At 48.8% G+C, this 26,869-nt stretch overlaps 1 protein-coding gene and 1 long non-coding RNA gene across 6 annotated transcripts in view; one reads left to right on the plus strand and one right to left on the minus strand.

The window, feature by feature from the left end:
* Positions 1 to 25,452, plus strand: LOC119471081. The gene is made up of 3 exons (XR_005200074.1): positions 1 to 52; positions 21,794 to 24,821; positions 24,893 to 25,452. It is a non-coding gene; the product is annotated as an uncharacterized LOC119471081 (long non-coding RNA).
* Positions 1 to 26,869, minus strand: part of LOC108303572 (myelin basic protein) — a 144,564-nt gene that overhangs the window by 28,596 nt on the left and 89,099 nt on the right. For 3 of the 5 annotated variants that reach the window (XR_001824903.2, XM_017527496.2, XM_017527497.2), the window contains exons 4-5: positions 7,458 to 7,894; positions 562 to 639 (exon numbers count right to left, since the gene is read on the minus strand). Coding sequence is in view for 4 of the 5 variants with exons in the window: in XM_017527496.2 (XP_017382985.1) it covers positions 562 to 639; positions 7,458 to 7,894 (515 nt within the window). In the remaining variant the exon portion in view is untranslated. The remainder of the gene's footprint in view (positions 1 to 561; positions 640 to 7,457; positions 7,895 to 26,869) is intronic. The other 2 variants (XM_017527499.2, XM_017527498.2) reach the window with 1 other exon arrangement.

Below are 26,869 nucleotides of genomic sequence, written 5' to 3' on the forward strand. Positions count from 1 at the left end.
GGACAGGCCACAGCGATAGCCCACTTCCTATGCAGAGCCCAGCTGCACTGAGGTGAGGACAGAGCCCAGAGGGGCCGGACGTCCCATGGGCACCCATCGTTTAGAGCTTAATTCAACCCGTGTTTAGCAAGTGCTAAATGTCTGCTAGGCACTAGGTTTCAAAGCAAACTCAGGCATGGGTATGCGAGTGGCCCAGGTTCAGGCCAGCCCTCAGATACCAGAGCCATCCCAGGCCCTCCATGCCCTTCAGGCCTGGGCACAGTGAGGCAGACCCTGTCACCAAGGCTTGCCCACCGTCCTGAGCTGATAGCCACGCCCTTTGCTCCCCTCCAAGGCTTCAAAGGCTTGCCCTCCATGCCCTTCTTGGGCATTTGTCTCTTCCTGCATCTGGTTCCCCCCGGGGGAGGTCTGCCTCCCTGCTTCGACAGCCTCACAGATGCCCCAGAGACTGGGGTGGACCCCTGGCAGTGCCACTGCCTGCCCTGCGGGATAGTGGCTGAGAGCCCAGGAAAGGGCAGGTCATCCCTGGCCCCGATGGATGGGGACCCGCCGGCGTCTTACCTTGTACATGTTGCACAGCCCAGGCTGGCTGCGGGCATGAGAGGGCAGAGGGCTCCGGCCCGGCTTTAGCCAGGGTACCTGCCGGGGGACACAGAGTGGGCTGTGTGAGTCTGGGTGGGCGCCGCTGGCAGTGCCCCAAAGTCCTCCAGCAAATCTCCTCTAGAGCTGGCTTGGCACGAACCCAGATGGAGGAGGAGTGAGCAGGAGATGGAGGATGGGGGGTGATGGTGAGCAAAGAGGGTGTGTGCAGAGATGGATGATGGACAGACCACCGAGAGGAGATGGCAGGCAGCGCCCCAAAGGACTCAGGTAACCAAGAGCAAAAGGAAAGTTTTAGGGAAGAATTCTCCTCCAAAGTCTATTCTGAGGACCTGTAGCAAACGATGGGACCAAACATGGCCACAGGCACCAGATGTGTCAGATTTCCACAATCAAGTGCAGAAGGCATTTCCCAGTCTAAAGCAAAGAGCACTAAAAGGGTTTTTTTGATGTCTAGCATGGAATGGATACATTTTGCATTCAGCTTTACTTGCACAGTTGTGTTTTTTTCTTTTATAGCAAGTGCGATCGCTTCTGCATTGCATTCCCCCATGGGGGAGGTAGCTGGCTGGGTAGACATGAGGTGTCCCATTGATAGTTTTCAGGAAATGCAACCTGTAACCCCAGCTGCCTGCCACTCCCAGAGCCAGAAAGAGGGAGGAAAAATGCAGGTGGAAACCATTCCTGCTCTGCAAAGGTTCAGTGAACCGAGGACGGGCTGTTTCAGATTTTCTGCAGAGCATAAGGAAGTAATTTTAGGAGCAGCAGTGTTCAAAGTCACTTTAGCCAATTACTTAGAGCTGGTTTTCCTGCTGACATTCTTCCTTGCTACTGAAGGTTAGGAATTTAACATAAGTAGGAAGTTAATCTTCCTCAGCAGGAGCAGGAGCTGCGCACTCACCTGAGCTCTGTTATAAATCTTCCTAAATACCATTTGCTCCTAACTTACTGTATTCTTTGTCAGTTACATGAGAGTATCTGCTGCATCCATGAACTCTGAGGGCTGCAGTTTAAAGACTATGATTATACAACCAAGGTAAATGCTCTGCAAGAAGTGTCTATTTCTTGACTATCATCTACAGCAAAATGAAGACAAAAAGGAAAAGAGGAGAGAGACTCATAGTGGTCAGGAGATGAAATCAGGATAACAGGTATCAGGAGATGTACTGCCTGCAGATGAAATGGATTCTTTTAAACAAGTTAGCAGCTGAGTATGCGTAAGAATCGAGCAGTTCCACATGGAAGAATGTGAGCACATTCTAGGAGTATTGTGGAAAGTGAACATTCTGGGGTTTTCAGAGGCAAATCTGTGGTGTGTGCTTAGCTCTATGTCTCCTAACGGATTCTGCATGAGAGAGGCTATTTCTACATTGGCAGGAATTTCTGGTGACTTTAATTCATGATATTAAAGAGTAAGTCAATTGAGTATTCACTTCAGAGGGTGTCTCCATGGACGAGACTGTGGGAGCTGCTGTCCCCCTAAGCAGTGGCTGTCCCCCTAAACAATGGCTGTTCCCCTAAACAGTGGCCCCCATCAACGGGTGTCCATGAGCAAGTGCACATTATGCACACAACACAGCCAACAAACAGAACTTTCCATTTATTTTCCCTCATCTCCTACAATGGCTCTTCTCAAGAAGAGGATCACCACTGTGAGACATGGTCTTATGGCTCTGGTGGGCTGGCGTGAAGCCCCTCTGCTGACTCCCCATCTACCCATGGGGATGGCAGGTGGCTGGGGTAGATATAAGGCATCCCATTGATGGTCTTCAGGAAATGGAACCGGTAACCCCAGCTCTTGCCACTCCCAGAACCAGGGAGAGGGAGGACAAATGCAAAGGCCGGAGAAACCGAAAGGCAAGAATCGTCTTGAGAAATTGTGTGTGCTGAGCCTCCTTTTATGTCTCCCTCAAAAGAGTTCAGTTTTCTTTAGCTGTTTTTCCTTTTTTACTCTGTTTTTTTAAGAAGTAGGATGATTTCAGAGCATTAAGAATATGCTGATAGACATAAAGGAAAAAATTTTTACAAAAACATATTGAATTGGGGTTTGATAGGAAATGTCCATGGTTCTTAAATTTGAATCAATATCTAAGCGATTTCCCCAGGTGTGCTATTGCATGTTTATTTCCTAAGGATGGTCTGTTCCCTCAGAGGTCAAGCCAAGCTCCTAATCCGCCGATCAGAATTGCCTGTTATCAAATGGCCAGTCTTTTTATCAAAGGAAAATCGATGATGAGAGAAATGAATGCTTTAAAATGAAAATGAGTTTGAAGGGAGGAGTTAAAACAAGGGTCTGATGGGACATGAACGGCAGGGCCACCTCCAAGCCACTCACTCATCTTCACTCTCATTTCTAATTTCTCAAGGACCCCGAGTTTCACCTTAATCTCATACACTCATTATCACCCTTCAGAAAGCCAGCGTCTTCTTTATTTCAGTGTCACGAGGGTCCCGTGACTCCCCTTGTTCCCCTTTGTGTGTGAGCTCTGCGGGCACTGGCCCCCATGTGCGCGTTCATTTGAGGGGTGCTGGTGGGTGGGCTGAGTTGGGGACAGCACCGGCCAGCGGGGTCTGCTCAGTGTCCACCTGCCCTAACATTCGCAGATGATGCTTTGAGAGAAACATGAAAAACTAGAGGCAGAATCAGAATAGTCATAATAGAAAGACCAGAACACCGGACTGTCGGTGGAGAGAAGAGAGTAAGATGTCTTTGTGTCATAAAGGCAGAGGAGCAAGCAACTGTGACCTTCCTGCACAGAAGCACAGGAGCTTGGGTGCTCAGACTTACCTGCCAGCTGTGTCACCAGGCCACAGAAATGCCGGCCACACAGCACACTCACGTATACAGGGCAACCAAAAACGACAACTTAAGAAAGTTCACATGCAATTAGTATACTGTCCATGGTCTGTTAAACTGTTTAATGAATGCATGAAATGGCAGAAAAATATATAAAGCAAAAAGCTCAGAATTAAATCGTGATACAACCACCACAGGCAATCACCATCAAATCCATGACCATGATTTACAAACGTATCGCTTATACAGAGGAAGTTGCAAAATCAATGCCAGTACAGACACGTCCAGGCTAATTAGCTGTCGCCTGTTCACACAACAGCAACATCTGCAGACCATAGAAGGACACGGAGCAGCTGGCGACCAAGCCAGGGAAGCCTCCAATCAATAACTGATCAGGGCCAGGGGACTTCGAGAGGAGTTCCTCTAGGAAATCTCATTAGGTGTTTGAGTGCAGAAACAAGTGTACCCTCCATATTTGGATTTTCTTTAGAAGAATCTCTGGCCAAATCTCTCATCTGATGGAGGCGCTGGGTGGCCGGGTCAGTGACCACTCAGGCTCGTGATGAAAGACATGGAATTTGGTTCTGGGTGTACCCTGCACTCGGGGGAGAGGATAGCCCTGTGCGTGGCTGGCCCTCCGTGTGGCTACTGTATCCTTCATGTGTCTCCAAATGCTACACCCCCCGTGGGATTACAGAACACAGTTACAGAATTAGGATCTCATGTTAACAATGAGGAATTAGGTTACTGTAGAACTAAAATATGCTTAATGAAATTAAAATGCAATGGAAAATAAATCGGGCAACAGAACATTGTGATTAATTTACAGCACTGAAGATCCCCCACGGCACTGAATGACAGAGTTCTTCCCCCAAACAGTCAGAGGCATAGAAGTCCTACTGAATGCTGAATTACAGAATACTGAGAACAGGTTATAAATGGAGGTCTTAATGTCAAACAGAAAAATAGACAAAATTATCAGTAAGAAGTTAGCTTTTAAAAAAACTCCCTAAAAGTATATGGCATAGAGAAGCAGGGGCCAGGGTGTCCTGGCTGCATTCTGTTTTGGGAACTGTCCGCATGGTACATCCTGTCCTGCTTAGGTGTTCTGTAAAAGCTTCCTCTCTATAAAAAGGAAGGAGTGGTGTCCAAAGCTAACGCCCCCAGGCTCTGCCTTGTGCCATTCAAGTGGCCTCAGCTATCAGCAATGGCAGAAGACTGATGCTGGGGAGGTCACTTGGAGAGGACGCCGCTGGGCTAAGCACATGCCAGTCTTAGCCCTAAGTGCCCATCCATTCCTCACGCGACCCTGACATTCCGGGGAACTGGGAAACCTGTTCCTTAAAGGCAACAAAAGTCCTTTGCTCTCACAACAAAGGAGCATGTTCTCTGTGAATGCACTTTTCATTTATGGCTCTCAAAAGAATATGCCTCCTCAAGGAATTTTTAATGTACTTTTCTTGAATGTCAGCTCCCAGCGACACAAGCGTGGGTGTTGTTAGGGCATTCCCGGGGCCGGGGGCGGCCCCTCCATGTGGTACCAGTGGCCATGTGCCCTCAGGGGAGGGAGGGAGAGCTCAGGAGGGTAGGAAGGGACAAATAGCCCCTTTTATAGGGTCATGGCAGGGGGGCTCCATTCAGAGTCTGGTAGGAATCTGCCACCCTTGTTCTAGATGGAGAAGCAGAACTGTGTTCCCAAAGAACTGCCGGGTGGGCAGGGCAGCTGCCGCGGTCCCGACACAGGGCTCAGGCTTCCACTCCTCCTTGCACACCTCTTCAGTCTATCTGAAGGACCTTGCTAGCAGATAAAAACTGGGGCTCTTCTGATTTGTAAACAGAGCAAAAAATAAAAACCCAAAAGTTCATCCATGGCAGCCCACACCAATGAATAGCCCAGATTTTTAGGGCCATTATGGGTTTGTAGCTGGGTGTAGAAAGAGTTAAGCTTTCATCTCCCATGTTTAAAACACTTTGTGATGAAATAGTGGAGTGGAACAAATACACATCCCCGCTGTGCACTTTCCACAGGGAAGCCTCACAGGCTGCTGTACGATCACGTGTGCAAATGTTACTACTTTTTGCCTTTGGTATCAAAGGGCAAGCCTGTTCATTAAAAAATCTTCTATATTCAATACTCGATAGTGAAAAGAATTGATATTTCAAAATTCTTAAAGCAATTACGTAAAAATTTTTATTTTTAAAATTTTTGAAAATGTTTTAATTTTTCTGGGTCCTATTTTGCAAAGATGTTGACTGTTTCTGAGACTAGAATGTTTTCTTTCAAAATATTGAAGCATATAAGGGATTTAAGACAATGATGCTGTAATCTTAGAGGAAGAAACACATCTCTGCCTTTCTATATCCATTTTGAGATAAAGTCACAATGATATCAATGCTTTCACCATTTTATTTCAACTTAAACCATTATCTCTGACATGAAGCTTGTTTTATAATACATGCTATCCAGCGATTTCACCTTTTCTGCAGTTTACATACATTTTTTTTCTGTACCTTTCATTGAGCAGAATGATTCAAGCTTTCAAAAGTGGCGATGCTGTATGCATGAGGGGTGCTTAGCATGACAGCAGCGCTTCACCGCGCAGCCCGAATCCATACGTATCAGGTGTGGTTTGAAAAAGTGCTTCCAGTTGAAATTAGCATTAGAAATAGGTTGGAACACCAACATTTCAGGGTGGGGGAGTACTGCCACAAAGGGAAAGGAAGTGTCTACAAATACACTGAGAGAACTAGCCAGAATATCGATTCCAGAAGCACTGTGGATACACCAAATGTTATTTACAAGTAAGTCATGGCAAGTGTCACAACATGAATTCTCAACTCAGAGCAGACAGTAGAGATGTTCACAGTTGCCTGAAACTTCAATGTGCTCTCAATGCCCACAGGAAAGGTAAAGCTGACATTTGCGTTTATCTTCAACGATTTCATGATCAATAAAGAATTGCAGCTGGAGACTAAAGCAAATTCTAGAGACTCCTTAACTCCACAGATTACCCTGTGGTGTTTTTATGATGGCATGTTAACAGAATGAGGAGCTCTGTTCCACACGTTATTCAAAAGCCTTTTACGTTCCCACAAGGCTTTCCAGAATTCCAGAATCAGCACTGCACACAGGCAGAAAAATAGCTGCCTCTTACAGGGTTTGTGAGAACACCCAATAAATCAGGACGTTTTGGGGAAAAACTTCTTTCTCTCCAAACTTACACAGCCACCAAGCACTCTAAGCGTCGTGTGAAAGGCTATGCCTCTGCCATCTGAATGCCACTCAGGAGCCAGTGCTTTGATCAACCTGCAGCCACAGGCTTTTCCAGACAAGCAACTGCAGAAGCCATGCCTACACACTGGACCCCAGAGCAGGGTTTTCTTTTATTTTCTTGTGATACGTTTTTATCCACAGAACATTCGCTTTTAAACTTCTAAGACTCTATATGCAAATTAATGGAATCACAAAATAATAAAGCTTTGATTCATAGATACTCATGTATCCCTCCACCCCTTCCACTTTTCAGACCACAGAGAAAGCTTGCTCAAGGCGGATTTAAATTCAGGAGTTTGTTCAAAAGTCTTCCTCAACCTCAATTGTGTCATTGTTGCAGAGCAACATGAAGCTAACAGCACTGACTCCAGGAAAGACGAGCATAACCCAGGGCTGAACTCCAACGTGTGGGCCACAGAGGCAACTCAGACACAAAGTCGGCAAGCACACACCACCAGAGACCCCAAGAACATGGCTCTCTTTCTGCAATGCCTGTTCCTGGGGCCCCTTAGAGCTCCACAATTCAGCATGTCCTTACATTCCCTGAGCCACACCCCGGGCACCATCCCTTCTGAGGAAGACAGAGGATGAGTTACATGAAAACAATGTCCTAAGCAGCAATTCAGGCCCACAATTTTGGGCTCAAATGCATTCTCCAGCACAGACCTGGACCTTAGACAGCAAGAGGCTACATGCCAGTTCTTCCTCTAATGCCTTAGTTCACCTACTGATTTCTCCTTTGCTTTTTCCACTTAAACTAAAGCTCCTCTACTCCTCAGAGCTCACCTTGCCAGAGCCCCGCTTGGGCACACCCCTGTCACCGCCAAAGAAGCGCCCAATGGAGTCAAGGATGCCCGTGTCTCTGTGCCTTGGGAGGAAGCCATGCCTGGCATGGTCCATGGTACTTGCTGTGGCCAGGTACTTGGATCCGTGCCTCTGGGAGGGTCTCTTCTGTGATGCCATCACATCCAGGCTCTCGGAGGTGGCTGCACTGTCTTCTTGGATGGTCTGGAGCTCGTCGGACTCAGAGGGCCTGTCTTTGAAGGTGTTGTCCTCCCTCCCCGGGGCATCTCGGGAAAAGAGGCGGATCAAGTGGGGGCGGCTCCCTGGGTCAGCTGGGTGGGCGTCCTGCCAGGCATTCTTTGGGTCTGCTGTGCGCTTGGAGTCAGTCACCGCTGTGTCCTGAGAGGAGGTCCCATTGTTCTGGTTCGCATCTGCCTCTCCTGCAAACAACAATGAGATATGAATACGGGCCTGTGCAAAGCCGAGCGCTGGACAAAGCAGCTTTCTTTGAATGGCCTTGAACTAGCTGTCTCCTATAAAACCCACAGAATATGTGCAGTGCTCATAGAGTCCTTGGCCAAGGATGGAGCTAACCTGGAGGGAGCAGCCTTATTGCAGCTCTGCTTTTCAGAAGGCCCTGGGAATTCCTCCGTTACTTGAGATTTGGCACTGTGGGTAAAATGCACCAAGGCTTCCCGATGAAGTAGCCTGAGCTCACAGGGCAGCCACATCAGTGTTTCTTCCTGGGCGCTGCCATGGCTGCCCCCCAGAGAGCCAGGTGTGCAGGCACTTTGATGGGCCACTGACCGCTTATGAGGCCACTGGTGCATACGTCAAATATGCAAGTAGCATTTATTTGACAAAAGGTGTTTTTAGTTTTCTTGGTGGGAATGAAACTTGCCACATCTTTTTGCAATTCATGCATAAAAGAAGTGGGCCATTTAGAACATTTTCAGTCCCAGATTCCACAAGAGGCCTCTCGCAATAGAGAATTGCTTACTCGGGACGTTTCGACTTGGCTTTTCCTCTGTAAGCAGAAACAATTAGAAATCTGAAGTGGGATTCAGATATTTCATGTTGCATACCACCATCTCATAGCTCTCTCCAAAAAATACAGCATTTCTGTCACAAATGGCAATAAATCCATTTTGCTTTCAAGTTACAGTGTTAGGTTTAAATGATTTATCATTTAGTTTCCTCTTCAAACTATTATCTGCAGAAAACAGGTTTCACTCACATATTCCTGTAATATCATTCATTCATTCATCGATCCATCCATCCACATATCAGTCCATTTACCCATCTATCTATCCATCATACACACACACCTATCCATCCATCCACATATCAGTCCCTTTCCCCATCCATCCACCCACCTATCCATCCATCCACCCATTTATCCATCCATTTACCTAACTGTCCATCCATCCACCCACCCATCCATCCATCCACGTATCCATCCATACATCCACTCATGTATCTGTCTACCTGTCCATCCACCCATCCATCCATCTATCCACATATCGGTCCATTTCCCTATCCATCCATCCACCCATTTATCAATCCATTTGCCTACCTGTCCATCCATCCACCCACCCATCCATCCATCCACTCATGTATCTGTCTACCTGTCCATCCACCCATCCATCCACATATCAGTCCATTTACCCATCTATCCATCCATCCATCCACTCATGTATCTGTCTACCTGTCCATCCACCCATCCATCCACATATCAGTCCATTTACCCATCTATCCATCCATCTACTCATGTATCTGTCTACCTGTCCCTTCACCCATCCATCCACTTAACCATCTATCCACCCATCCATTATTTATGAGTACTGAATAAGGGTAATGTACTGTTCCAGATTTCTGAGTTACAGTGATGAACGAATTCTTCCATAGAGCCGTGGGGGGAAGCATACCCCTGCAGACCCCTCGACTTGAGATTTCTGGCCTTCACAACGATCAGAGAATTCCTGTTGTTTTAATCCACCAGCATGTGGCAATTTGTCTTAGCAGCCCTAGGAGACTCACTCGATGTGCAACTTCACATCAGGCGAGGGGGCAGGAAAGCAGAGAGGGCTTGGGTCAGCGGGAAGGTCCTTGTGGAAGTTGCATCTGGACAGGATGAGAGTCTGGGCCCTGTGAGGAACTGGGGAAGTAGGGGAGGGTGCTCCTGGCAGTGGGGGAAGGCAGGTGCCCCTGGAAGTCTGTGCAGAATCGGCTCCGTGTGGCAGGAGTGGCAGCAGAGTGGTCCTGGGGCCAGGAGGATGGCGGGGCTGAGAATGTCCCAGGCCAGCCAGGAATCTGGGAGGCAGGAGGACCTGGGCAGGAAGCTGGGGGACCCCTTGATGGCTGTGGACAGACGGTAGAAAGGGCAGAGCAAGCAGCTATGTGGCAGGAAGACAGTGCTTGGTTTGGGGAGCGGCAGGGCCTGATGAGGGAAGATTCTGGTGAGTGGCCTCTGCGGAGGGATGCCACCGAGATGGTAGGACCCAGATGCCAGGGGCACCCTGCCTTCTATCCTGAGCAACTGGGAGAGGGATGGGGCTGGGAGTCTGGCTGGGACACTAAGGAGAGCGGGGAGAGTGGCTGCAGCCAGCCTTGCTGGGGAAGGTGTAGACAGGGAACCAGCAAACAGCTGAGAATGCCTGCCACGCGACGAGGCGTGGGCAGCTGGCAGATATTCTTCCAGGTCGGTTTCCAAAAGGACCTCTTTCAGTAACTGCCCTGGGGTCCCCTCCATCCCTCCAGTTTCCACGACTTGCTGGGGGAGCTCCTGGGATGTAGGATGCGGTCCTGTTGCTGCTGTGACTCATTACAGTAAGAGGTGCGGTGAGGTTCCGGACCCCTCCTCACAGTCACATGGGACGCTGAATTTCCTAGCATGTGCTGTGACCTGTGTGAAGTGCTCACGTGCTGTGACCCCACGTGTTAAATGCTGTTTGTTAGTGAGGCTCCTTAGCGACTCCTCCCCAGGGCTTTACTGGGGGTTGGTCTTCTAGGATGTCCCTGCTTGGTGCCACTGAGATTCGAGGCTCCAGAGGAAAGAGGCCGCTCAGCACAGACCGCGTGGTGCTCACAGCTGTGCAGGCACAGCGAACCGCCCTCCGGTTAGGGAATGGTGGGTGGGAGCCCTCTGGGAACTCGTGATCCCAGACCACACCCCGGGACCTAGCTCGCCACAGGCCTGCCTAAGAGTAAACGGTCCCAGGCCTGTGGCGTCAACTCTTCTCTGCACGATTACTAAGAGGCGGAAAGCCATCAACACGCTGGCGAGGAACAGATGTTTCTCATGTGGTTTGGTTCACAACAAAAACTTTGAGGGCATTTCTTTACATGGATTGAGAAGACACTTAATTGGGGGATTAGGTTGTGAAACTCAATGTCTGGAAGAGTGTTATCTCCTGAGAAAGCGTCCCCCATCGTCCGCTGGGTACAGCCTCAGCACTGGCAACTCTGAAGATGAAGCCGTAGGAGCAGCCTCTTGGGTAGAAGATTCCAGCTCTCAGCAGCAGCAGCTCTCAGGGAGAGTAGGGTAGACGCATTTCCCACCTGAGTTACATTCGTCCTTGGGGAGGTTAGGTGACCCCCGTCCTGTGCACACACACCCACGTGTACACACACACACGTGCACACAGGCAGAGCACCATCAGAGTTGGAACCCGGGTTCAGCAATTCTTGTAGAAACTTTAATAAGAATGTGATTGCCTCTTGCATTGCTAGTGCTATTGGCGAAGCCAGATGAACGCCTGCTAGTGCCCCAGGTGGCTGACCTCGGGTGATGTGCAGATAGAACAGCACCTGTGAAGATGCACCCTCTGCTTTTAAACCATCACAAGCACTTGGACCCCAGTGCAGCTCCTTTATTTCTCAGTGTATTTCCCAGGGTCTTTGGCTAATTGCAGTGATCGGCCTTTTTTGAATCTGAGAACATGCAGGCCCCTTCAGCACTGAGGTCTCCTCTGGGGGATGCGAGGAGGGCAGGGTCCCGGTTCTGGGGGTGGGAGGGAGGGCATCAAAGGAGAGAGGCGGGGTTGCTCTCCTGCTGCTACATATATCCATGGACGTTTGCAGACTTACAACACTTGCTCATTGGAAAAAGGATTCCAATGCTTCTGATGACTTTTTTTAAATCAAAATCATCTGGGTCAACAAAGTGCCGTGTAAGTGAGACTTATCATGGGTCCACCTAAGACCTGGTTCCCAGGCAGGCTAACCTGCTCTCACATACACTACAGATGCCTGCCAACAATAAAGTGTAACGCCAGCAGTCGGAACCCAGGGGCACGGTGTCCTCATCCATGCACCCAAGGGAGTGCATACAGCTGCTGATGTGTCTGTGCTGGCTGAGTCCTATGCCTGAAAAATAGGTCACACACTCCAGGACAAGCCTGGAAAAGGCAGGGCCAGGTGGGGCAGCAGACTTTGGTGGCACTGTTCTTCTGTGACCACTGGTGAAATTCAACTGCATAAGAACACCAAGCTTTAGAACATATGATGAAATACATCGTTGCATTGTAGTGTTTGAAAAAGCAACATGAAGAATGCTGTGGTCAGTACAAAGCTGTAGTTTTTGCAGGCATGCAATGCTTATTTACAGGTTGCAAGAACAACAGAAAGAATTAGTCTGATTTTATAGCTGTGCTTTATATTCTCTGGCTAATATAAATTAATGCAAATGTGGAAGGAGAACAATAGCTATATTGTACCTAATTAAATGCATTAACAAAACACAAGAACATCTGAATACTAATATTTTTACAACAGTTGGGCTTTGTGTCCCTGAATGCCGTTATTTGTGAGGCACAGAGAAGGGCATTTGTGTCCCCAAAGTAGCTTCTCCCAACACATAAGAAGCATGCGAAGAAGTCTAAATCTATGGATGTGCAGCATTTTGGTAGGGGCAAGCACAGTTTAGTTGGTTGATAGTGCCTTCAGGCGAATGAAATCTCAATGCAGACTTTTAAATTTGGATATTTATAGTGCAGAGTATTTATTACACAATTAGTGAAAAATGCAGAGCCAAATTTCCCAAATTATGTACTCATATTTCCTGTAGTTTTAACCGATTTCTGCAATTGCAGGAAAACTTCCTTGAAGGACACCACCACACCTTCATCTTATTGCTGGAACAATGCTGGCCTTCGGGGCGTGGTGGCACTGAAATCATTGACCATCTGTGAGCCAAAGCATGGGTAGCATGTATTTCTGAGTGGCTTCTGTGGCACAGAAATGCCCAGCAGGACACAGCTGTGATATTTAGGGGGATAGCGTTTACTATTTAAAGAAACTCAGGTGTCACGGCCTGTTGAAGCTCGTCTTCCGGGGAGGTGGCGTTCGTGAAAGGCCGCGTGGCCTCATTTTTACAGTGTGTCTGCTGCTTCCATCGGCTCATCCCCGGCACACAGGTGTCACCAAGTCCTGCCACTCCTTCATTTGGAGTATTTCTTGTGTGACCACAGCCCCCCTTCCCTTACTTGTTGCGGCTTTCTGCTGGGGCCGTCGCCGCGTCATCACGGCCAATCCCCTCTTCTCCAGGCTCTCTTCATGGGTTCCACTGCCTGCGCACCCACCGAAGGATCCGTAAAGGGCTTTGCAACACAAGCCCCCTAACTCAACACTCCTCATTCTATGCACGCCAAGGACACACTCCTCTCTGCACGTGGGTCCCTCGCTCTCTTCCAGGGCACTGTGTGCATCGCTGCAGGCCCTTGACCTCTGTATTCTCAACAAAGCCCACATGCCTCCTCTGCCTCCAGGTCCCCACCCGGGAAGGCTGGCCCTGGGAGGCCCGGACACCCTTCTCCACGGGCACCTTGCCCTCCAGCACACACAGCCACTCCTTAGTGTCCTTCAGATCACCTCACATTTGCTTTGTTCTCTCCAGTCAAGCGACCTCCTCTCCGAGGGCTGGGCACCAAGCTGTTTATTCTCTAATGCACCTGGGCTGGTGCTGGGGCCAGCAAGCACTTAATGTTTGCTAATAGAAGATGCTGATATTTAATGGACTATACGCCAAAAGAAAAGATATCAAACCCCCAATCTTTTTTGGAAAAACTTGGCATGATAGCTGTTAAGCAATGTTTTTTACATACTGATTTTTAAGCGAGAATTTCTCTCAAATCCTGTCAGCTTCGACATCCATGGTCAAAGCACGCTTGTCCAACCTGCGGGCCATGCCGCACGCAGCCCAGGAGGCCTCTAAATGCGGCCCCAAGCAAATGCATGACCTTTCTCAAAACATGAGGAGTTCCTTTGTGATTTTTTTTTTTAAGCTCTTCAGCTATTAATAGTGTATTTTATGTGTGGCCCAAGATGATTCTTCCAATGTGGCCCAGAAAAGCCGAAAGATTGGACACCTCTGGTCTAAAGAATTCTGTGTAGAAATGAATTTCAGTAGTAAAATTTCACTCTTTCTGGTTCTGCAGAGTTTTCATATAATATGGTAAAGATCACATTTAGCATGGCTCTGAAGTATTGGAATAACGAATTAAACTTTCCAGCTCTGTCCTTTCCTAAACTCCAAACGTGAATCTCTGCTTTGGATCGTTGCTCAGATTAAACACAGATGGCTGAGTGGGGCTGAATTCCACAAGGCCAGGCCCACGTGCTCTGCAGTTTCCTTGGGGCAAACCAACGCACGTGGGTGACGGACAACTGGCCGTCCTGGCAGCCCGTGGCCTGTGGTTGCCAGGGTGGGGCTGAGGCCAGGGTGGAGGCCTGTGCAGAGCCCAGGGAAGGACCTCGGAGGCCAACCCCAGTGCGCCCACTGACCCGCTGACGTGCTGCAGAGAGTCACTGAGCCCACTGGGCCTCTGTTTCTGTGTTTATGAGATGGGAGCACTCAGGGCTATTCTTACCTTAACCATCCCCAAGGGCCTGTCTGCACGGCACGCTGCGACCTGGGTGTCACCCTCCCGCAAACACTGCCTTCCACCGAGGAGAGTGGAAGAGAGGGCGCTCCCGAGCAGACTGCCGGCATTTGGGGAAGGGGTGTGCATTCCCGTCACGCTCCGGGGTGGGCGGTTTAGTAGCCCTTTTATTAATACAAGAAACTGAGACTTAGCAAAGCTAAGTTGGGAGTGACGGAGGTGCTGCCTTTCACTCCTGCCTAAACGCCCTTTGAATGCTCCGGAAACCCCGGCGATCCCCCACCTTCGGCTGTCTGTCAGCAGCCCCGCTCCAGCCGACTGGCTTCCACTGCAGTGAGGCTTTCCTCTCAGGGTAAAGTCGAACTGCTGATAACTGATGGCTGACCGTCTGTGGCCAGCAGCCGCTCACGGAGGGCTGACTGGGAGACCCGGGGGCCTTCGGACCCGTCCTGGGCCTGCAGCCACAGGGCCTCGAGTGCACTCCGTGGTCTGGGCGCACCCACGGCCACCGGACATCGATACGTTAACGACTGTTAAACATGAGCAAAGCCGGGTCCGGGACTCCAGGACGTACAGCCCGCGTCTGACGGCCTGTGCACGTGCTGCCCTGCAAACAGCATGGAAGCTCCCGGTCCACAGCTCCAGGCTTGTTTAGGAAACGGTCTCACTGTCATCTTGCTTGAAGCAGAACATGGCAGGAATCAAATGTCCATACATGACGGTCTCCAGCAGAACTGTGATGACAGAGCAGACACTGGCCTCTACTGAAATGCTATTTTTTTTTTTAACCCGGAACATATTTCTCAACTCCATTCCCCTGCATCCGTGGAAATCACATCCCACAAGTAACTTCCATCAAAACTAGCACGTGTGAGAGACAGGCATCCGGGTTCCCAGGCACACCCCACACCCTGAACAAACCGGAACGTGCGGCTGGGGCTCCGTGGCTGCCTTCCTGGCTCAGGCAGAGGAGCAGTGGGCAGTGCGTTACTTGCTCTCCGAAAAACGGCCCTCATCCCAATCCAGCTGCCTCCGTGCGTGCAGCTACACGTCCCGCTCAGCGGAGCTCCGGCCTGTGCCACAGAATCTGCTTAACTGCAAGCCTGGGATGAGGCTGAGCCTGCTGCTGCTTCCCGTGCTGAGGTGGGTCTCGACCACCCTCCATGGATCTTTGTGCTTCCAATGCTTCTTGTCAGGGGGCTCTGCCGCCTCGTTTCGGGGACGGTGCCTGCAGGCCGCTGTCTGTGCCTGAACTCAGCGCTTTTCTCCCTGGCATGACCCAGCAGGGCGGCTCTCGGCTGTAATGGGAAGCTGAGCGCGGGTGTTCGAGGCTACTGGATGAGGCTTGCTGGTGATACCTTCTGGGTTTGCAACTCTGTTTTAAAGCCAGAGGTTTTCAGGCCAACAGGAATACATTTAGTTAGTAATCCACAGCATGCTCTAGTGCTCACCAAACCAGAATAAAACATAACGCAGAAATCACCTTCTCCACGAAGGCAATCCCACTCCCCAACTGAACTACAACACGGCGGACTTCTGTGGAGGAGACAATACTGTTCTTTTCACTACAGTCAATTTAATGCTGTCCCTATCATTAGAGATCTCAAAACATCAGACCTAGGGATCATCCAAATACAACTTCACTATGGAGGTTTAATGACATGTCATATTCATGGCCAAGCAGATCTTAAATGAGACACAGACAATGGAAATGATCATCCTGAGGTACCTTAAGGTTTCCCCAACAGTAAACTCTAAGACACGCAGTAGAGGCTTTCCCTGCTGAGTCGCCACCGTTGGCTTATTTTATGTATTTGCGTTGTTCCCATCTAAATGGAGATTCCCAGACTTCGTGGGCCAGTAAAACAGGAAAAGTTAGAGATGAAAATAGTGGGACTCTGTATCACCACCTCAAAACTTCAAGTTTTTATTTTGCCAGCTAAGACATTAAAAAAAAAAAAAAAGCAAATGACTACCATGTACTGGGAATATAATTTCACAAAAGAAAGAATTTTGGAATCAATAGAATGGGAAGATCCTCTCCTCAGGATGAAAGGTTATGGAATACACTTAGCTTCATGAAAGTGACATTGTAAGGTTGCTTTTCTATCTGCTGCACAAACCCTGTACCTGCCCGCACATACCTGCCGAGGCCCACCGAGCAGAGGCTGTGACGTCCAGCCCAGCTGGTGTCCCCCTGGGCAGGGGCTGGGCCAGGGAAGGCGTCAGGGAGCCCGAGGTCTCCAACAGACATGACATCAGACCCAGCTCGCCACCCTCTGCACACATTCCTGAACCGACAGGCCCCTGGCATACCCAAAGAGCTCACAACTCTCATTTTGCCACAGACCACTTTCCTGTCTATTTTCAACATGACATCCACCAGATATTTTGACAAAAAAACTTTATTTATTTAGAGACAGGGTCTTGCTCTGTTGCCCATGCTGGAGTGCAGTGGCTTGAGAGTAGCTCAGTGCAGCCTCAACCTCCTGGGCTGAAGTGATCCTCCCACTGCAGCATCCTGAGTAGGGCACACACGACCATCCCAGCTAACTGTTACATTGTTTTTTGTAGAGATGAGGTTTTGCTATGTTGCTCAGGCTCGTCTCGAACTTCCAGCCTCAAGCTATCCTCCTGCCTTTTCCTCCCAAATAGCTGGGACTACAGGCATGAGTCATTTCCCCGGCTAATCTTTAAAACTTTTTGTAGAGATGGGGTCTTGCTATGTTTCCCAGACTTGTCTCAAACTCCAGGTCTCAAGAAATCCTTCTGCATTGGCCTCCCAAAGTGCTGAGATTATAGGCATGAGCCACTGTACCTGGCCTGATTTATTTATTTTGAGAGATCAGTATAATAATAGACTCATTGGTTGTCCACATTTTTACCTTGGCTTTAAAAGTAATATTATTTTTGGTAGCATATCTAGTTAGGTTTAAAGCCCAGAGTACAATTTTGGTTAGTTTTGAGTGTTTTAATTTCCGATAAAATGACTGCACACACACACGTACACATATACACACACGGACACACACATGTACACATATACACACACAGACACACACACACACAGAGACATACACACACACACACACAGTCACCACTGACCTGATTTGACAGGTCTGTCCTCTACCATCAGGAAATTTAGCCCAGGAACTAGGAATTTTCCTGGCTCAAAAATCCCAGTTCCCAGCTTACCATCCATAGATGTCCTTCTTGTTGGTCTGACTCACACAGGGAACCCAGACATAATCTTAGGGATCTCATAGGAGCCACACCCACCCCCCTGAGCCACCAAAATGCACTTCCAGATGATCTTTTTAGGGACTAGAGTCCACACGGTTGCCTAAGGAAATTCTGGGGTCCATAGCGTTAAAATACAAGGAACTGGAAATGAGGGTCCCCAGAGGCTCGGGGAATGGTTTGGAGCTAGGAATGGCTCCTGGAAACATGACTGCTTCTTCCTTTATTTTCCATTCTTGGCAATCCAGCTATAAGGTCACACAGTTTCTGAGGCAGAAAGTACTGGAAGGGACCCAAGAGCCCATGGTACCGTTCACACAGGGACTGTGTGTGAAAAGAGCTCTGAACAGGGCAGCCTCCTTGGAGGGCTGGCGAGGCCGCCACACAGGGACGGGAAGGGACGGGGTGCTTTGGTGACTTCTGCTGTAAATGTGCAATGGCAGGATTCCCTGGAGCAGGCTGGCCCTGTGGTACTGGTACATGGAACAATTTTCTCTTACAGTGATTTGCAAACTGGTTTCCTAGCCCACAATCACTTCAGGAAGTATTTTCCAAAAATAAATCTGTATATCCAAATATGCCAAAATGTGTTATCTTCCATAATTGTTTAAATTAATCCTTAGCTGCTAACTGGAAACAGCAGCATGGAATAGGTTAAGGAAACTATTATTGCAGAATTCACAAAATGGAAAAATGTTTAATTATTTGGTGTTTTTAAAGTCATGCTTTTTAACATACACATTTCTCCCAGGCCCTTTTATCAGATGGTAACTTCAAGATGACTGAGGCTACTGGGGCCACTGTACAATCTTCAGTCTTGTAACTGACCCTATTTCAGGCGTTCTCTTATGGGGACCAGACATCCAGCAAAGTAAGAGTCTGCACACCCAAGTTCAAGTTCAAGCCCTTCAGAGAGGCAGCCTGGTATCACTGGAGGGCGGAGTCTGAAGTCACAACATCATTCTTTATAGTCAACAAACTCTAAAGCTATACAAACACTGTTTTAGAGAAATAAAGAAAAGTTATCCAATTCGTCAGCCATTGCAAAAAAGATCCCATTTTCAGGAAATCAAAAGAAGGTGATGCTGTTTCCTATGTCCCAGGGAAAACCATATAAAAACTCAACACAAAACTGAAATAAGATGATACAAATTTCTTCAAGTGGCCTTTCTAAATTTTAATTCTCAATTTGCTTCTAATGGTGGGAAGATGTTTTGGAGCTGTTACAATTGGTTTTTTACCTAAAGCAGTTTGGCAGATGCCCGACAGACCCCCGAGGCTGGGCACACCCACCCTCCTGCCCACTCTGTATCACCACCTGCCCGGCCAGCCGCTGCTCAGAGCCTCCGATGCCTGCAGACCTCTCCAATTCCCCATTTCAGGAACACGTAAAGAACGCTAAGAAAAAGGAGGCAGGGAGTAATCCATTTGTTTAGACCTGAAGCTGGTCAGATTCTCATTTTTGTAGATGTTTTGAAGAAGGCAATTCACTATCTGAACACAATTTCCAGGGTACTGTTTGTAGATGAGCTCCTTGATGTCCTTAACGCGGGGTGTGCTGACATCTCTTATCTGATAGAAGAATATCTTGTTGCATTTTACATGCTAAGCTACAGAAGAAACAGTGTGCCAGGGTCTGTTTGTAGACCATCAGCCTCTTGCCACGTGGGTGGCACTGACCGTGCAGCTCTGCCAGCTCTGATGGGTGCCTGGTCAGTGCCTCTCCATTCGGCCACCTTGGACAGGCTGTGCACTGGCTGCAGAGTGGGCTGCAGGTGGCCTCTTTCATGGGTGGGGACACGGAAGTGTAGGCTCTTCCCAGTGGGAACCAGGGCTTTTGTTGAGCTCTCAGCGCCAGCTCCTGTCCAGCAGATAGGCAGTCTGCTCCCTGCCCATGAAGAATCAGAAACTTCAAGCCATGGCAACAGCAACATGTATGTTTCCTGGGGGTGGAAGTGAGGAGAGCTTGGGGCTGAAGGTGCAGGACTGGGCTTGGAGCTTTGGCCCCTTGTCCCACTGGAGAAGGCTCAAGGGGTACCCAGGGCCTCCACTCGCCTGGCCCCTCTCAAGGAGGCTGAGCCCTGCAGAGAACTGTGGAATTTGGGAGAGTGGGCCAGGGCCGAAGAGGACCCTCCTTGTTTGTGGAATACTTGTGTCACGGCGTGCTGTGCTCAGGGTCACCAGGGAGGGCAAAGGAAACAAAAAGGCCCATGGTGTGCCCGTGGATTTGCTATGGCAGAAATTCTGCATCTATGAGAGGCATGTGGCTGCCCGCCAGGCTACCCGCAGAGATTTCTTGAAAACTTTCCCACAAACAGGCTCATCATCCCACCCATCTCACGCCAATGCCCCCTTTGTGTGCCCAGAACATATAGTGTTTATTTGCTCCACATAGCTCACCCCTGGAGCCTCCCACGGCAGGGAAGGAGCCTCCCACGGCAGGGAAGGAGCCTCCCACGGCAGGGAAGGAGCCACAGGAGAGGCAGCCGTGTGCTGGGGGAGCCTCAGGACGGAGATGGGGTTGTCTAGGCAGGACCATGTGCTGGCTGTCACCCCTGTGAGGCTGCATGCCCTGAGCTCAAGGTTCTTCCTCCTCCAATGAGGCAACAGTCCATATGCCCAGCTTCCCTAACACAGCTGGTGTAGAGATACCAGATTCTTAAAAAAAACAGCCCAATATTCATGTAAGTTCAGTTCCACGTGGAGCCTCTGGCGAATCTCATGGTGACTTGTGCCAACACTGGACAGACCCAGAGCAGTCAAAAGATTTCCTTTAAGAAAGTGGCATCACAGGTAGTACTAGGAATTGCTTCTCACTGGGGAGTAAACAACTTAAAAAAGATTATCCCCAGCTCTTGGCCAATTTGACATAGTGGGAGCTCAAAACATACTAGTTGAACTGAGTTGGATTTGGACTTTTAGAAAAGGTCTGGAGACAAACATGGCTGACCTTGTTTTTTACTTTTATTTTTTGAGGCTGAGTCTTGCTCTGTAACCCAGGCTAGAGGGCAGAGGTGTGACCTCGGCTCACTGTAGCCTCTGCCTCCCTCAGGTTCAAGTGATTCTCCTGCCTCAGCCTCCTGAATAGCTAGGATTACAGGTGCCCTCCACCACATCCAGATAATTTTTGCACTTTTAGTAGAGATGAGGTTTTGCCATGTTGCCCAGGTTGGTTTTGAACTCCTGGACTCAAGTGATCCGCCTGCCTTAGCCTCCCAAAGTGCTGGTATTACAGGTGTCAGACACTGCACCCGGCCAAACATGGCTGACTTTGATTCTCGGTTCCATCACCTACTATGTGACCTTGAGCACACAGTTGAATCTCTTTAAGGCCTGGTTGCCGCATTTGCAAAACGGATGTAACAGTTGTAGCTCCCGCATGCACTGCTCCAATGAGTGCTTGCACTGCGTGTCGTAAAATGTCCTGGGTCCTGGTGCACAATTAGGGCTTTCATCGTTCCTATCACAATGTTTCTACAACTAGTCTGGAAACACCTTGGGCAAAGGAGTAAGGCCCTAAACAATATTGATCCTTCCACCCACTTCCCATCCATCATTTACCCACCCACATATCCATCCATCATCCATCCATCCATCCATCCATCCATCCATCCACTCATCCATCCATTCACCCATGTATCCACCCGTCCACTCATCTGTTCATCCACCCATCCACCCATGTATCTGCTCATCCATCCATATATCAATGTATCCACCTATCCACCCATCCATTCACCCAGCATCTGTCCATCCATCTATCCACCCATCCATCAATCCACCAAATCCATCCACGTACTCATCCATCATCCAACCATCCATCCACCCACTTGTCTACTCATCTATTCATCCACCCATCTACCCATGTATCTACTCATCCACCCATATATCAATTTATCTGTCTATCTGCCCATCCATTTACCCAGCACCTATCTATCCATCAGTCCACCATCCATCAATCCCCCCATCCACCCACCCACATATCCGTTTATCCATCCATCCACCCACCCATCTGATACTCACATAATGCCTTGAGTTAGGCACGGTTCTAAGGATGGTTCTCACTAATTCTTACCCTGACAGAGTCCTGCTCCCCACTGCACCCCTCATCCAGAGCATAGTGGAGCCTATGATGAAATATCTCTTGTGATTGTTACCTAATGGGGCAAAAAAAGGAGACTATCTGGGGTCCTCAGACCTAATCACAGGAGCCTTTTACAGGCAGAGTTTTCTCCGCTGGTGGCACAAGTAGAGGTCAGAGAGACTCCAGGCTGAGAAGGATTTGAGGCGCCAGGGCCGGCTTGAAGACAGCGGGAACAATGTGCACGATCGGAGAGGAAGCCCCGGGAGCTGACAGTGACTTTTGACACCACTAGCAAGGATGGGGTTGACGATTCCCACAGATCTGAATTCTGCTGCAAATTGAATGAGCTGGGGAGTGGGTTCCCTCCCAGAGCCTCTAAGAAGAGCCTGGTCGCTGACTCCTTAATGCTAGGCCTGGAGACCCAGAGTGCAGACCCCAATTGAGCCTGCCCTGAATTTGATCTACAAAATTTCGAGCTCATAAACCTGTTTCAAGCTGCAAAATATGTGGTGATTTGTTACACGGCAATAGAAAAACAGATGCACGCCTCCCACAGCCTCCCACTGCCTACGTGAGACAGGGCTACAGGACACCAGTGGGCAGAACAGTCTCTGCCCTCATTTTGCTGGTGGATTAGAAGATGAAAGTTAATAAAATCTGGTGGCGCATTTTATGACCTCCCTGCTTACTCCTTTGGAGACTCTCTTGCTTTGTGACCACTGGCTTGTCCACCTGGCCCAGCCCCTGCCTCCCCTTGGTGAGCTCCTGGGACCTCAGCCTGGGTGGGCGAGGTCCTCTTTGTACCATTTGCTGCAGGCCCCCGTGCACCATTATCTCAGGTCTGTCTATTAGCTTTTCGCAAACTGTTTCCTGAAGCCTGAGTGCGCTGCACGATGTCAAAATCTGGTCTTTGAGAAAGCACGGCTCCGTGGTTAAATGGCTAGGGAAGTGCTTCTGTAATTCAAGACTCATCAGGGGCTTCACTGTGCAGAGCCGGAGGATGCAGCGTCCACCAAGTTTACCTTCCATGGAAGCATAGCTCCCCAGGTGCCTGGCAGCCCTCTGAGAACAGACTGTGGGCACAGGCTGCGAGATGCTGCTAAAACTTTGCCCAGGTTTCCTTTGCTTCTCCAGATAGCTGCTTCTTCCGCATTCCCGACTCATGCTCATTCTAAGTGGGTTATCAACCTATGGCTTTCACAGTGAATGGGACCCGCAGGTGTCCTGGGACGTATACACTGCATTCTAAGTGTCTATTTGCCCACAGATCACCACTGTACGCTCTTTGGAATAGTTTTTCTCTGTTACCAGAATGTTATACATGTAGTAGATGTCCACTAAATATTTCTGAGCAAAGAAGACTGTTACATTTCACGAATCCATCCTGTTTTTCTGTTTCTCAGTTCAAAATGTGCTGTGGTCACTGACATGAACCATCCATTCACATCTCCATTAAAAGTCAGCCTTTGGCCGATGAAGGCCAGTGCTCTCCGGTACCCAGACCAGAAGTGTATGGTCCATGCGGAGCTGTCTGTTCGCTGTCTTGACAGCAGTAAGGCAGCCCTGCAGATGACGCTAAAGCAATGCCGTGACGCCACACTCACACTGCAGGTGGAGAAGGACGACGACCGTGAGGCTGACTTACTTTCATACAAATTAAATACACGGGACCTAAGTCTATAATAATAGGTTTCCAAGAAAAAATACTCTACAGAAAGCAAATGGCCATCATATTGAGGGAGAACCTTTCAGAATAAGCACATTGCCATGAAAGACCCTCCTGCAAGCATTACTGCTTAAGAATTCTTTCAAACTTGATGGACTTTAAAGATTTTTGGGTAAGGAAACACCCCCTACAATCATTCTGCTGACTGAGAACTTGCTAGGCCAGCTCCTTTTTCTCATACAGCAAATACAGCTGGCAGTTCTTGGGTCAAATTAGAGGAAGAGGGAAAGGAAGAGGAGATGAGACTCACACCACTGGTCACATTTTGGAGGACTGGGCCGAACAAGTGGCCAGATTTGATCCCCCAGTGAGATCGGGAGTATGGCCAGTTTTGGGGACAGACTGGCCAGAGCCACAGAGAGGTGACTGGAGGGGCTGTTTTTGGGCATCCTCAGCAGGGCCAGCAGCTCTCCTCTTGAGCATCACTGAACAGGATCTGGGGGCTGATTCTGGAGAGCTGTGCAGGGCATGCGGGGGAAATGAATCAACAGTGGAGAGCTCCAGCTTCCAAGCAGATCGATTTTGTGACTGAGCAGGTAGTTAAAACCTCAGTATTTTACTGGCCTTCTCCTTTTCTCTTCCGTTCTCTGGCTTGCAGAGTGGGAGGAGGAGGAAGCACACACAGTCTCTCCGATGAAGCTGCTCTGAGCAGCCGAGGCGCCTGAGGCACGTCGCTGCTGGGTGACAGGACGGCACCAAATGCTGGCGACAGAGACGTGGCCACACGCGGAAAGCAGGCGACAGGCCTCTCGAGGTCTGCGGTGTGTTCCCCAATTACACAGAAATACATCGTTGTGAAATAAATAGCACCTCTGCCTCTGCAGGTTATTTCCATGCAAATGCAGAGTCACAGTAGGGAATAAGGGAATCGATATTAAAAATCCAACCGAGACAGTAAATCAAATCCTCGAAAGGGTTCTTGTAAATAATGGCTTCAGTCAGTTCCAGGGCCCATGATTTTAGCAGCCAGCAATACTAAGTTAGAAGACTTCTCAATATATCCACAAACGATCAGTACATTGAAAGACGAATCACATCCGTGTGTGATCTATATAGACATTAAGAGTTTGTGCCAGAAGTGTTAGATTAAAGGGGTGAGGAACAACAGCTCAGTTTAAAAGAAAAGAAACATGTGGGCAAATAACAGGAGATGGGGCAAGTTCTGCAATAATTCAGCCACATGAGGAAGGCTGGCCACAGTGTGAACTGGCAGTCCTGGGTTTCAGGTTGCAAAGACAATAATTCAGCCACATGAGGAAGGCTGGCCACAGTGTGAACTGGCAGTCCTGGGTTTCAGGTTGCAAAGACAATAATTCAGCCACATGAGGAAGGCTGGCCACAGTGTGAACTGGCAGTCCTGGGTTTCAGGTTGCAAAGACAATAATTCAGCCACATGAGGAAGGCTGGCCACAGTGTGAACTGGCAGTCCTGGGTTTCAGGTTGCAAAGACAATAATTCAGCCGCATGAGGAAGGCTGGCCACAGTGTGAACTGGCAGTCCTGGGTTTCAGGTTGCAAAGACCTTTCTGCTGCACCTTGATATTTGGTCGTCTGATACACAGAGAGCGCACGTTACTAACCAGAGTTTACACCTGAGGGACCCAGCAGTAGTGGCCCTTACTCAACAGCATGCTGGGAGTAGAAATGCACACTGTTCACTGACATGGTATTTGGTGTTTCTTTGCTCTCATGCCACAACTGGCTCCTGGGAATGACACGAGCCTAAGCCTGCAGACCTTTGACTGTGTCTGTTCCCCTCTCTCCTACATTCCCAGCACCTAACCCCGGGTTTGGCATCAAGTGCTTGCTATATATGGGTGCATACATGCATGTGTGTGTGTGTGGATGTACGTTTATGTACGTATGGACATGTGCATACAGAGATTTACACATGTATGCATATCACTTGCTTGATGCAAGAATGACTCATCAATTAATTAATACAATGTGTGCTCTTATTTGCTTTTTATTTATTTTTTTATTGCATTTTAGGTTTTGGGGTACATGTGAAGAACATGCAAGATTGTTGCATAGGTACACACATGGCAGAGTGATTTGCTGCCTTCCTCCCCTTCACCTACATCTGGCATCTCTCCCCTTGCTATCTCTCCCCAGCTCCCCACCCCCCCGTCCCTCCCCCATTTCCCCCCAACAGACCCCAGTGTGTAGCGCTCCCCTCCCTGTGTCCATGTGTTCTCATTGTTCAACACCTGCCTATGAGTGAGAACATGCGGTGTTTGATTTTCTGCTCTTATTTGCTTTTTAGGTAATATTTTAAAGCCGAAGAAATTTGAAGAGTGACCAGAGTTTCTCCTTTGTATTCTGTACTGGGCAGAACACGATGTCACTGATTAGGATGGAGGTTTGAATCCTCAGTGAGAAGCATCTGCAAACAATGCCTCGGGGCCCAATCTAGCCCATCTGTTTTTGTACAACTGGAAAAGTGAGGATATTTTTTTTTTACCTATTGAACAGTTAAAAAAGAAAAACAGTATTTTGTGACACATGAAAGGCATAGTGCATTCAATTTTTGGTGTCCATAAAGTTTCGCTGAAACACAGTCACAGTCATTTGCTGATGAAAGTGTCCCTGGCTGCTTTTGTGCACTGATGGCAGGTACGCAGGCAGAGGCTCCACAGGGACTGCGTGGCCTGAAAACCGAAGGTTACTATCTGGCCCTTCTGTGATCAATAAGGTCATTTAAAGCTCTGAGAACAGGCAGGCATGATTCGCTGGTGCTGCCCTGATAGGACAGAGCACTGAGAGTGAACACAACTCAACTCAGGAGTCAGATTTCTGTGAGCCTCTAGGTGCAGGAAGCCAGGGCGAGGTACTACTGTGCACCGCTGAAGCTCTGTGGCTAGACAGGTAAGGCCAAGTTAAAAATGCATTCAGTTTTAATTTCATGAAGGAAATGGACGAGAATTATTTTAAAACCAGAGGATGAATGTAAGGTGATGGAAGAAGTCAGCCCTAGGGGACAATTTACATTTAATTCATACCCAAAAGCCACCCTGGAACACAGCAGGCACGCAGGGGAGGGGAAACAGGATCCCATATGCCGGAGGACAGGGTGCAGGTGAGTATGTACAGCGTGAGCAGCCTTTCCTCATGTCAGCATCCTGCCAGAGGAGAGCTGTTTCTGGACAAAGACATTCTGAAATCAGGTAGGAGCTGTGAATTAAGTGGTAGGAAGGAAGAACAGGATCTGTGATCACGTATCACTGAGAAGCTAGAGGAAAAGGGGAGTAGAAGGGAGACGCAGGGGTGGATGTGCAGCACCTCTCCTGTCACCCGAATAGAGCACTTGCAGTGACACCTCGACAGCCAGGCCCTCTGAGCCAGGGAACACTGGTGCGGCCGGCATCACTGCTCCGCATTGCATGAGTGCTTGTGACTTGGTTTTCATTGTTCTTAGAGGAGGAAAATTACTGAGGACTGAGAACTTTATTTGTACAAAATCACATGTCAATCATAAAGCCACAGTT

This window comes from Cebus imitator, unplaced genomic scaffold (genome assembly GCF_001604975.1).
Source record: "Cebus imitator isolate Cc_AM_T3 unplaced genomic scaffold, Cebus_imitator-1.0 Scaffold49, whole genome shotgun sequence".
NCBI classification, from domain to species: Eukaryota; Metazoa; Chordata; class Mammalia; order Primates; family Cebidae; genus Cebus; species Cebus imitator.